The sequence below is a fragment of the Lissotriton helveticus genome, chromosome 3_1, assembly GCF_964261635.1.
Source record: "Lissotriton helveticus chromosome 3_1, aLisHel1.1, whole genome shotgun sequence".
Classification (NCBI taxonomy): Eukaryota; Metazoa; Chordata; class Amphibia; order Caudata; family Salamandridae; genus Lissotriton; species Lissotriton helveticus.
The window spans coordinates 1,948,275,345-1,948,287,969 of NC_136061.1; the positions used below are offsets into that span (position 1 = coordinate 1,948,275,345).

The following is a 12,625-nucleotide window of genomic DNA, read 5'->3' on the forward strand; positions in this document are numbered from 1 at the left end:
TTCAACACATGGGGGACACCGATTGTCTTTCCCTGCCTGTAAGCAATTGATAAGACATATGCCAATTTTTGGTGAATATCCTGTCACCGCACTCCTATAAACGAAGCACTAAATATTAATGGATAGTGAAATATCAACTTTTATTATAAAGTTATAAAAACAAACATCTCTGTAGATCGCTTCTACAGTTGAAGCAGACTTCATCTTTTACAAGCAATAACTATTTTAAAAATATTTAAATAAAATAAAAAAGGATGTTGTCTTATTTTTTTGTTGAGTCTATTGATCTAGAGGGGATTTTCTTTTTAAATCTTATTTATACATTGTTTTATAGACCATAACAATAAAACTTACCATTTGCATGTGACACAATTGGTTATTAACCTTGATATTCTAAATTGGAGCATGGGTATATATTTGATGTATTAGTGAGAGCATCATGTGCCTTGGCTAGCAGTTCTATATGTGGACACACAGCTGATAAGCATCATACATCAAAAGAGTATAATTTTTGTGTCTGACTTCTTTAATTTGAAGTGGGTTAGGAAGGGGTGTCTTGAGATAACAGATAAGAAAGGACCGGGAGCCAAATATCTCTGGGATGTGCTGGAATGTGTAGATGCATAGACGTCCATGCTATAATTACAGTAAACAAGGTAATTGATCCAGTCTTTATGTTTTAGGAAGGGGACCACTCCCCCATCTCACAGCAACCATGCGTTTTGCAAGAAGGAAGGCAAAGGCTGCAAACTATTAAGTCTGTTTGGGGATATCTTTGATGTAGCCCAGTAAGGCCTGGAGTGGGGAGGGAGGAAGGGAGATAAAGATCATGTCCGGTTTTGAATATTAATTCCTTGACTACAAAAACTGGTGGACAGGCCCAAGCAACATAGTAATAGTTGACAACTGATGAGCACTGTCTGGGGCAGCTCGAATCTGTAGTAAGGCCTATAGAATATAACTGTGCATTTGATGTGTTAGTCTATGTCTCCTTTTAAGCCATGTTCTTTGAAGTTTCCAAACTTGCCAACGTATACACTAAATTGTCCAAGCACAATCGGATACAACATACTGTATTGTTTGAAAACCTAGCCACAACCCAAAAACACTTCAGGAGGTTTTAACATTTTGATAAAAACAATAGGAGATTATCCTTGCCTTCCTGACTTGTGAAGTCGTTGTGCACAATGGGTAGATCCATCCGGATTCGCTTCAAGCAGGTCTAAAATCGGGAAAAATAATAATTTTAATATTCTGGTTTAATCAGCATCTACGTTTAATTCATCAAGTTTTGGATAAATTGTTTATTATGCTTCAAATAATTTCAACAAGAACAATTGCAGAACTATTGTAAATAACTGCCAGGAATAATTTATGAGAAGTACAGCAGTCAGTCGTGAGCTTTATTGTTCAATTACTTAAAATCGTTACAATATACTATCATTTTAATATTCTATAAGAAAGAAAAGAAATAATTAAAATCTCACTCAGATTGCTAAAACTAGAAGGGAATTAAAAACATTAAAAACTGTTTTCCAAACTGGCAATAAAGTGCAAGTGTGTGAAGCTTAGAGAAGAGTTTTGTCATGGTCTCTCTTGCTTGATGGCCAGCTGGTTTCTTTTTGTTTCTCAATTTTATACATCAGTGCGGCCCGGATTGTGTCTTTAAATTTCCCTAGCCGAGCGACAGTTTGAGCAGTAGTAAGTAAGTAAAAATCTTTATTCGGGATTCATTTTCCATGAATTACCATAAAAGTATTATTACATTTCATTTAAGAACATTATTGAAAAGAAAACATTTCCAAATCATTACAGTTTATCTTCAAATTAATCAAGTAAAACAAATTAGCTATTGTAATTATGAAAATTGACCCTTGACTTAAAAACGCATTTTAGGAAGGTACTGACGGCTTTACAGATATATTCTGAACTTAAAAATTGTAACCTCAACATTGCAGGACGACATTTACGGAGTCCAAAAGTTTTCAGCAATGGGGTTAAGAAAAGTGTTCGATGGACAGAGTAATATTTACAAAACAAGACCGTATGTATTGTTGACTGCTCAGATATTCCATCACAAGGACAGGGGATTAAACTCTCATCCCAACTGTTTCTATTTGGGAATGCTACTGTCCTGTGAAAAATGTTCAATCTGAATCTCGTTAGCAGGAATCGTTCAAACTGCGAGCCAACATAGGTTAGGTATGGTTCCATCTCAATGGTCGTCATGACTGCCAAAGAATGCTGTACTGATGGTTTTTTTATCTCCTCAGTAATACGTAGTTCTTCAAAGTGACTCAACGCCTTGGCCTTGAGCTCTTTCTTAGGGATTCTGGCTATAGTGTCAGGATTATAGTATAAATCAGCCATTCCTAGATCAATGAGGAGATTTTTAACATACATTAGCCAGTCTATCCTTTGTACATGGTCAAGGTTCATACAATCTGCAATAATCGCTTTAGTTAAAGAATTCTTTGTTGAAACCCATATTCTACGCCATAGGAGTACAGGTCCAATTTTAGCCAAATCCTCAATGTGCGGTAGTCCCAGTTCTGTGTGAGATGCAAAAGTAGATACTCTTTTGGGTACTGACAGTAAAAATCTTAAAAGGGTGTTCTCTGCAACCTGTAGGGGTTTTGTTTGTTTGTGGCCCCATAAGCCCGCCCCATAAAGTGCAATTGAATGACACTTTGCTCTGTATATTTGGAGAAGTTCAACCGGAGGTTTCTTCCCTAGTTTCTGGGCAAATTTCACGAGGGCGGCGATAGAGCGCAAAAGTTGGTGTTTGCGCGCTTCTATGGCCGCTCTCCAGTTGATCTTCCTGTCTATCATAATACCCAGATAGGGATATTGGGAAGTAGTTTCACGTTATTTAAAAAAATGGATTTTTCAGTTTTTTTAGTGCGTCCTGCTGTCATAACAAAAGTTTTCTTGATATTTATGAGGAGATTTAGATCACTCATAAATTTCGCGTAGCTATTCAACGATTTTTGTAGCTCGCGGGATGTACGTGCTATGATTACCGCGTCGTCTGCGTATAAGAGCGCAGGGATCAGTCGATCTTTGACACGGGGCAGGTCCTGACCCCCCCGTAACATCTCTACCTCAAGGCCGTTGGTATAGAGGGAGAAGAGAAAGGGGGCCAGGACGCATCCTTGCCTGACACCGCGCTCTACTGGAAAGGAATCTGTCAGTTCGCCCCGGACACCATATCGAACTCTCGCCGAAGCGTTAGAGTAGAGCTCTCTAAGAAAGGTCACTAGGGCCTCGTCAATTCCCATTTTTATCAAGACTGACCAGAGTTTTGCATGGCTGACGCAATCAAAGGCAGCAGAGAGGTCCACATATACCATGTAGAACCTCTCGCGCTTTGCTAGAACATACTTTCCCATCAATAAAGCCAGATTAAGGGCTTGTTCTGTTGTTCCGTGGCCCTCTCGGAAGCCAAACTGGATGTACGAGACGAACCCGGTCTCGTCCACCCACTCCTGCAGACGCTGGAGAACCACTCTGCCCAGTGCCTTCCCCAGTGAGTCCAGGAGGGAGATTGGACGGTAACAGGTTGTTTCCTCCCTGTTTCCCTTCTTGAAGATTGGGACCAAAATTGATTGGGTCCAAGATATGGGCAACCCACAGGCCATTGCTGCATCAAACACCCTTTTTATTATTGGTGCCCAAAGTTCTAATCTAAATTTAAAAAAATCAACTGGAACCCCGTCCGGGCCTGGAGCTTTTCTACTCTTACTAGCTTTTAGTGCGTTTATTACCTCAGATAAATCGACTGTCACTGGAATTGGGAAGGAGTTAACCTTGTTTACATTATCGTTTTTCCCATCATCGTCTGCTACTGATGGTTTGGAGAAGATCCTGGAAAAATGGTTTATCCAAGATTGTCCCTCAATGGCAACGTCGAGGGTTGGATGATCTGTTGAGTCTATCAGGAAAGGTGCCTTGACAACTTTCCAAAATTGGTCTGTGTTTTTATTTAATGAGCTTTCGTGGAGCTGATCCCATAGCGCCTTTTTCAGCTCTTCTTTTCTCATTTTACAGGCCAATTTGTAGGCTATTCTCAAGTTCCTAACCCTCTCTTTATCTCTTTTCGGTTGTGATAATGCTTTCTTTAGTTTTTTATGGGCTACTGTGCAATCATGGTTAAACCAACTATTTCTTTTTTCTTTAGTCCCTTTCTGTTTTACAGTAAGGTAATCATTTACTTTACCCAAGATTGTATTAAAATGGGATAAGACTTCATCGTTAGGTACCTCCATATCTAAGCACCTCAGAATGTCTGTTTGTGCTGCCTTTACAACCTTACTTGTCAAGAGATTTGGGTCGATCTTCCCCCACCCAAGGGTAAAGCCATTTGTTCTTGTAAGCTGGATATTATTCTGGGAGAGGGTAGACATTAAGATTTGGGCTGATAGCTGAGATTGATCCAAAGTTAGATCAAAGATTAAGGCTGAGTGATCACTTAATGTATTGGTTTTCACTCCGAAATTCACAATCTTACTTTCAAGGGTCGCTGTGGTGAGAATGTAGTCGATTGTAGTTGCGCTACCCCTACCAGGATATGTAGGGTCAAGCTTCCCTAGTAAAGGGTTTATTTGGTTCAGTATTGTTAGATCCAAAGTGGACATGGACTCATTTAGGAAATCTCCCACCACTGAGTGAGAGAAGTGGATTGTTTGCTCCTCCATTCCATGTCCCAAACCACAGATGTTACTATTGTATTTTTCGCATGGATGGAGGTTAAAATCGCCACCCCAGATGATGCTCGATGGTTCAACCCCTGGGATAAGTTTCATATCAATACTTAGCTTTTTCCGAAGTGCGCCCAATGTTTTTAATCTATCATTTTCCGCCAAGTTGTCATAGAGATTAACTAAAAGGATAATCCTATTTGTATTAAATGACAGTCTCAGAATCTGATAGTGGGTCTCTAAGCTAATTGGGGTAATGACCAAACCAACTATTGTGTTCGATATATAAGTAGTCAGCCCGCCTTTAGGTCTCCCATGAGTTCCTGCAATCCCTGGTGAAAAAAAGGTTTTATATCCTATCAGGTGCATTTCTTTAGTAAGCCAAGTCTCCTGTAAGGCTATAATTTGAGAATCATTACCAAACTCTAAGAGACTTCCAGACAGGATTTTTTCACGAAGGCCAGCACAGTTCCAGAACATGATATGAATTTTTTGTTCTCTCGTGGATCTATGTGTGTTATTTATAGACCTCTCTATAGTGTTTTGCGCACAACCCAACACCTCCCCGTTGTGCTCCTCCCTGGATGGAATAGGTCGAACAATGTTCTTATCTCCTCTAGTTAAGTTGACCCTAACCCTCTCTGGTGGTTGATTAATTTTTGTCAGAGGGGGTTGATCTTCTATGCTGTGGGTTCGACCCATGTTTTCTGAAGAAATATCGCCACATAAAGTACCCTCTTTCAGCCCAGGGCAGACTTTGAGTTTGATGTTAAGTCAATCCAGTCCATCTAAGTCGCTAAATGCCGAATAATGGTTAAAGGTTGGGATGTTGAAATCTAGAAATGATGTTTGATGATTGTTATACAAATTGCCCCAGTGTGGATGGGGGTAAGATTGTTGAAATAGATGGTTAGAAAAGTGATTCTGGATAGGTTGATGGCGTACTTCTCTCCACTCCGGGCGGTGTCTGCTCGTTTGGGATTGTCTGGGGTTGGTTAGAAGTTCTCGTGGATAGAAGTAATTAACGTAGTGGGTGGAGATAATGTCTCCGCCCATGGGCTCATACCAATCACCTAGTGTTCTGACCGCCCTATGATCCTTAAAGTTAATAATTATAACATCTCCCTTTTTATCTTTTGGCCTCGAGCCCACCCACACCGCTCGCCTTACTGACAGGATTTCTCCGTTTATGTGTGCGGGAAGGGGTCTATTCTGCCTCAGCCAGTAAATGGTTTTGTTTTTTAGTGCATGGTAGTTTTCTCTTACCCCTTCTACTAGCTCTGGGACTCCTGTCAAGATGATCGTATATGGAGCTGAGTCCGGGGGTAGGTCTACTGTTCTACGTCTTGATCTTTTTGAGGATTGCATTAGCTGCCCCCCCGAATCCCTGTTTCGTGAGTTATTTGTGGGCAAACTGGGTTTTGCTGTTGGTAATGGGAGATTTGATTGGGTTAAATTACTTGTCACAGGAAGGGTTGAAGGTAAAACATGTGTAGGGTGAGGTGATGATTTAGTAGGTTTAGTAGTAGTTTTAGTAGTTTTAGTAATTGGGGCCTGAAGCGGGTTAACCGTGGGGGGATGTAAATGGGAGTTATCTATGATCACCAATGGAGGGTCTGGGTTACGTTGGGCAGCTTGTGAAGTAGAATATGAGGCAGAAGAAGGTTTGGAGTCGACGGATCTATCCCGACTGGTAACAGCTGCTTTCAGACTGGTCAGTGTGGCTTCTAAAATAGTGAGCCTTATCTCCACCTTTTTTATAGACTCACTAATAGGGAGAAGCAAAGATCTGAGCAGAAATTCAAGGTTGCCAGTGGAAGTTGAGGGTGGTAGTTCATTTGTTGAGGTCATCATTGGAGTTTCCACAGCGTCAGGAATATGGGGAACTCCAGCCAGAGGAGAAATGTGCACTTTGTCCGCTATTTGATCATCCTTAGGTGGTAGCTTTGGGCCTTTTCCGAAGTCAGAATGGGAAATTTTTGTTTTGGCGTGACCTCCCCTCGTTTTTCTTCTTCGCTTGTTAGGTGGGGGAGCATAAAGCTTCGCTTCGGGACGAACTTTTTGTTTGCTTTTCCCGATAATGGCTGATTTGCTCAGTAGAGTAGGTTGTGAGATCAAATCAATGGGGTCACTGCTGGGGCTGATTGAATCAATCGCCATAGGCGGTTGCTCTGTCGGTGAACTACGGGAAGTAGTAAGGTTTCTGAGGAGGAGCGGGACGCCCTCCTCGGGTGATGGGCCCTCGCCGACAAAGAGGGACTCGCTATCTTGGGGAGTAGAAAAATCAATTAATGGTCTATTTTTCAGGTTTTCGATCGATCGACGGCGTTCAGCCCTACGCTCGGCCATTGAGGAGTCTTTGTCCCCACCGCCTGGTGTTCGAGCAAAGTACACATCCAGTGTCCTATTCTTAGTTGTACCCCCCACCTTTACCGTAGGCCCCTCGGGGGGTGGTGATGGCATGTCCAGTATGTGTTGTCCCGTGGTAAGGTTAGCGGCAATTTAGGCAAGAGGGAGGGCCCAGCCCAGGCTCCTCAGGCCTCTGAGGGCCACAGTGGGCCTGCCCTTTGCCCGGGCTTCGCCCCGGGCGCTCCCGCGCAGCGTGCGATGTTAATTCTTATAGGTGACTTTTTGAGGCGGTTGCGCTGGGCGGGGCGGTCAGGGAGAGCGGGCCAGCTGGATTCGGCCTGAACAACCCGGGACTCCTGGGAAAGTGAGTCCGGGTTGTAGCTCGCAGCCCTGTCACACACCCGACACCCAGCAGATGGCGGCCTCGGAAACCCTCCTCCAGCGACGCGGGACCCGCGGAGCAGGTTCCGCTAGACGTAGGCTCTGGTCCGTAGGAAGCAGCAGGTGAGAAAATGGCACAAAGAATCCCGAGGCAAGCTGGTATCAGCGGCTTTTGAGGCGGTTGCGCTGGGCGGGGCGGTCAGGGAGAGCGGGCCAGCTGGATTCGGCCTGAACAACCCGGGACTCTTGGGAAATTGAGTCCGGGTTGTAGCTCGCAGCCCTGTCACAAACCCGACACCCAGCAGATGGCGGCCTCGGAAACCCTCCTCCAGCGACGCGGGTTCCGCTAGACGTAGGCTCTGGTCCGTAGGAAGCAGCAGGTGAGAAAATGGCACAAAGAATCCCGAGGCAAGCTGGTATCAGCGGCTTTTGAGGCGGTTGCGCTGGGCGGGGCGGTCAGGGAGAGCGGGCCAGCTGGATTCGGCCTGAACAACCCGGGACTCCTAGGAAATTGAGTCCGGGTTGTAGCTCGCAGCCCTGTCACACACCCGACACCCAGCAGATGGCGGCCTCGGAAACCCTCCTCCAGCGACGCGGGACCCTCGGAGCGGGTTCCGCTAGACGTAGGCTCTGGTCCGTAGGAAGCAGCAGGTGAGAAAATGGCACAAAGAATCCCCAGTATTAGCAGAGAAGCACAGGTCTGAAACTTCTCTGCATCGTACAAGGCCATGAGACCTACAAATAGGGAGCACCAGACGGTGCTGCTCGCTAGCTAACTTTGGGCAGCAGCACAGCAAATGAAGCCAGGATTCACGATGGTAATTGCAGAGTTGACAAGCGACTGAATTGTCCTGCCGGGCCCAGGATGGATTAAAGTCCGCAATGGGCAATGCGACAAGTCTCATACAAGTAATTCTTTTCCGGGCCAGGACTGCCAAGGCTTACTTAAAATAAGGATGTGGTTTTCCCACGATGTAGGTGGTGTCCAGTGAAAAGAGGTTGGATTGATGATGTAAACTATCCAGGTCCCTATCATAAGATATTTTCTTGACCTGTGCGTTCACTGTTTTTTTTTCCCAGGCTATTACAGGGATTTCTGGGTTGTGCAGGTTTTGGACGTCTATTCCCAATAATCTTGTGGCTGCCACCAACTGAGCCTGCCATGGAGAGCCACCCTCTTCAAAGATTGTTTTAATTTGCGTTTTCAGTGAGGATACTGGGGCACGCAGGGTACTAATTTAGTATTTTAAAATGTCCCCTGAGCAAGTGATGTCCGGACGGATGAGTACCAGCTCCAGCCTTACTCTTGCTCTCCTAGCCTGTTGTGGGAGAGCTAGAACATTCTTATAGCCAGAAATTGGATGGTTCATGAGGAGCTTAGTAAAGGCGCCAGGGAAGACTAAGTGGCCATAGTTAAGAGAGGGAACTAGTTATGCGCTTAGAACTTTCAAAATGGGTTCTGCAGTCGGACTATGAAGTCGCTGATTCAGGCTTCTCAAACTGTAAATAATGCCGGCTCCCTTGCTTCTTAGATGTTACAGGTGGGCTGTGGGTTTGGCCCCTTCCGATAACTTAAGGCCCAGATAATTATAACTTATGCATGTTCTGATTTGCAGGTCACCTAGGAGCCATTGTGCTGTCTTCTTCCGGTGGTACTTCCCAAAGATAAGTATCCTGGTCTTCTCCTGGTTCACCAGGAGGTTGTTCTTTTGATTAAACCTATGCGGGGGGTCTAAAGCTTTCTGTAGGCCTGTTCTAACTTGATCCGTTATTACTATGTCGTCAGTGAACTGGAGAATTTGGAGCCGCACATTCCACAGCCTTGGTGTTAGTAGGCTTGCCCCCTCCAGGGCTTTTCCCAGGTCGGCTCTGTAAAGATTAAAAAGTAGAGGAGCTAGGACACACCCTTGTTTTAGGCCATTATTTGTTGGTACCTTAGCTGTTACAGTCATTTGGCTGGTCTTGATACGGACCCTGTTGGGGGATTCCCCAAGAGTCCAGTTTTTCCCACAGCTTCCCTCGATCAACCCGGTCAAAAGCTGCACTGTAGTCCACAAAGCAGCAGAAAAGAGGTAATTGTGATGTCTGGGTCGCGCGGAGTGACAAATGTCCCAGTACTAAGATGTTATCTGTGGTGGAGCTTTGGGGCCAGAAACCAGATTGAAAGAAGGGAAGGATGTTATGATCCTTTACCCAGCTTTCTAGTACTTTGAGCAGTAATCTGGCATTTGAGTGTATGCCAGCTTCTTTTAGTGATTTTAGAGGTCCTGCCTCCTGGGTGACCGACAAGGTGGTGTGGTGGGTCAGGGGAAGCACAGGTGCATACAGCGGTAATTTGTGTGCTCGATTACCAATCGCCTGCCACGCAGCTACGGTCGTATCCAGTGTGTTGATTTCTATCTTTGGAGTGTGTCTATTTACGTGTCAGCATGCTTCCAAGTGGGGTTGGATGGGCATCACCGTCTTCCACCGCCACATGTGGCGTAAAGTCGTGAGTTCGGAACCAATAATATGCATTTTGGGCTTGAGCACAGAGATAATATACATAAAAATCCGGTGCAGTAAAGCCACCTTTGTCATAGGGTAGTGTTAGCGTATGCCAGCTAATTCAAGGCTGTCCCTTGCCCCATATTAACCTTAGGAGTAGGATCTTACTGTTTTAAAAAAGTGTTGAGTCAGTTTTATTGGCATGTTGCCAAAAAGATATAAAAAGAGGGAAAGTATGACTATTTTTATTACTGCAATACGATCTGCCAGAGATAGGGGCAGGTGCATCCATCGATTCACTTGTTGTTCTAATGCGTCGTGTGCTCGACCATAATTTTCCCTGATTACTACTTCGGGATCACGATGCACCCAGACACCTAGGTATTTAACTGGGTCCGTTGTCCATACTAAGGGGTATTCCAGGTGAGGCTGGGATGTGATCGTGGTTAATGGTACGATGACCGACTTCTCCCATTTGATTGTGAGTCCATAGAACAAACCAAATTTTATGTGTCAAAGAACAGGGGACAGGCGTTGTTGAGGATCTTTAATAAACAAGACCATGTCATCTGCATACATGGAGATGCCCACTTGTCGGTGTCTAAAATCGAGGGCAGTCGCTCTGTGACCTTGCCAAATCTTACACGCAAGTGGTTCAAGCACGAGGGCAAATAGGAGAGGGGACAAAGGACAGCCCTGCCTGGTGCCACGTTTTATCTGGAATGGTGTAGAGGAATGGCTGCCCACACGCATCCTGGCTGTCGTGTCAGTGTATAAAATCTGGATCCACTGTAATATGACATTAGGGAATCCCATCTTAGAATATGAAACCTATAACTCCACTCCATGGAGTCAAATGCTTTAGCCACATCAAGCATGATAGCGGCCGAAGGCAAGTCAGAGTTAAGGATATAGAACATGGAGAAAATGGTACGCAAGTTATGGGAAGTGGATCTTTCCTGTATAAACCCAGATTGAACCGGGAGCACGAGGAGGGGAATCAAAGGTTGAATCTTTGTAGCTAGTATTTTTGCCAATATTTTAGCGTCCAGGTTAATCATCGATAGGGGGCGGTAGGACTCACATGAGGTAGGTGATTGGTCTTTTTTAAGAAGTGTAATGATCATAGCATGGGGGGTAGGCAGCAAGAGTCATGTGCCTTTGCGTACATTTCCAAGAGATGGGGCACCAGAAGGTCCAAGTATGTTTTCTAAAATTCTACAGTTAGATCATCAGGCTCGGAGCTTTACCATTAGGAAGGTAGAGGATAGCGTCTTTGACATCTGATTCATCTATGGGCAGGATAAGTATTTTCGATGTACATCTGATATCCACGCACAGGCTATTTCTGATAGGTATTCCGCCATTGTGTCTTCAGCTACATTGCCCTGTGTGGTATATAATGCCTTGTAATAGTCTCTAAACTGTTCTACTATGGCGTGTGGGGTAAAATATTCTGACCCGTTGCTGTCAACTATCTTGTCAATCTGATTATGATTTTCACGGAACAATAGTTTAGCGGCTAGGCTCCTGCCTGGTCTGCCCCCTCACCATATGCTCTAGCTCCATGCCTCCTCCCTCTATATCGCGCCTCTGTTTCAGCTAATTTGTCATATTCCTCCTGTGATATGCGTGCCTTCCTGAATCTGTCCATTCCACAAACGCCAGACATCTACCAGACCTAGTTCTGACATGGCTTTGCGGATACAGTGAGCAACTTTAAGAGTACAAGCCCCTGACGGGTTTGATTTGGCGACCTGTGGGTCGAGGTGAGTGTTAAGATCTCCTTCCCATACCACTGCTGTGTTAGGCCATGATCGTAGAGTAGAAAGAATTTGTATGAAAGGTGTGGGATCATCAACCACAGGGCCAGACATATTAATAATTGTGAGATTAGTCATGCCTAGTTTGTCTTGCATCTTAGCGCAGTGGCCCTCTGAAACCGTGTGAGTGTGCGTAGGGCGAAATGGGATACCTTTCTTAATCAGAATGAGTACACCTCGTGCATAAGTAGAATAGGACAATGCCAGTCGGAACCGCGACCACCTGTGAACAATTCTAGAGTCTGTGTGGTTCTTCAGGTGGGTCTCCTGTAATAAGGCAATCTGTACATTATGTCTATCAAAGTATGACAACACCTGCTGTATCTTTTTTGGGGAATTGAGGCCACAGGTATTCCATGTCATGCACCTGTAATCTTCACCCATTATCAATGTGGAAAGATCTTGATATATATATATATATATACTGTGTATAGCAAACAGCCCTCACTAATTGTCACCTCTGCAATCATCACTGTATCTAGAGCCCTGATCATGCTATTAACAACCTCTTGAAAATTTACCCAAACCCCTCCTCCCTCCCACTTTAGCAACCCAATCTTGCCATAGGCAAATCCCATTGTCATAACTAAACAACAGTACAAAACAGTGGTAGTGGGGTACACCCAGTAGGGGACGTAGAGGCTACAACCACTCCCCGATAGAACGGGGAGGGGCCGCCTTAGAAGTTTTGGCGCTCCTGACTAGTAGCCCACCATGCTAATACAAGGAGAACATACTCGTGGATCACTGCGATCATCTCGTTACAAAGAGCAGCATAGAATTATGCATAATCAATAGAATATCACATAACATTGCCGCACATGTCCACACAATTACAGGTCAAATGAATGGTGACCATATGCAATCCGGCATTGTCCAGAATCA

At 44.6% G+C, this 12,625-nt stretch overlaps 1 protein-coding gene across 4 annotated transcripts in view; it reads right to left on the reverse strand.

Moving 5' to 3' along the window:
* TIPIN (TIMELESS interacting protein) overlaps window positions 1–12,625 on the reverse strand; it is a 282,385-nt gene that overhangs the window by 81,212 nt on the left and 188,548 nt on the right. For all 4 annotated transcript variants that reach the window (XM_078683031.1, XM_078683032.1, XM_078683030.1 and 1 more), the window contains one exon: window positions 1,159–1,222. In XM_078683031.1, coding sequence (XP_078539157.1) covers window positions 1,159–1,222 — 64 coding nt within the window. The remainder of the gene's footprint in view (window positions 1–1,158; window positions 1,223–12,625) is intronic.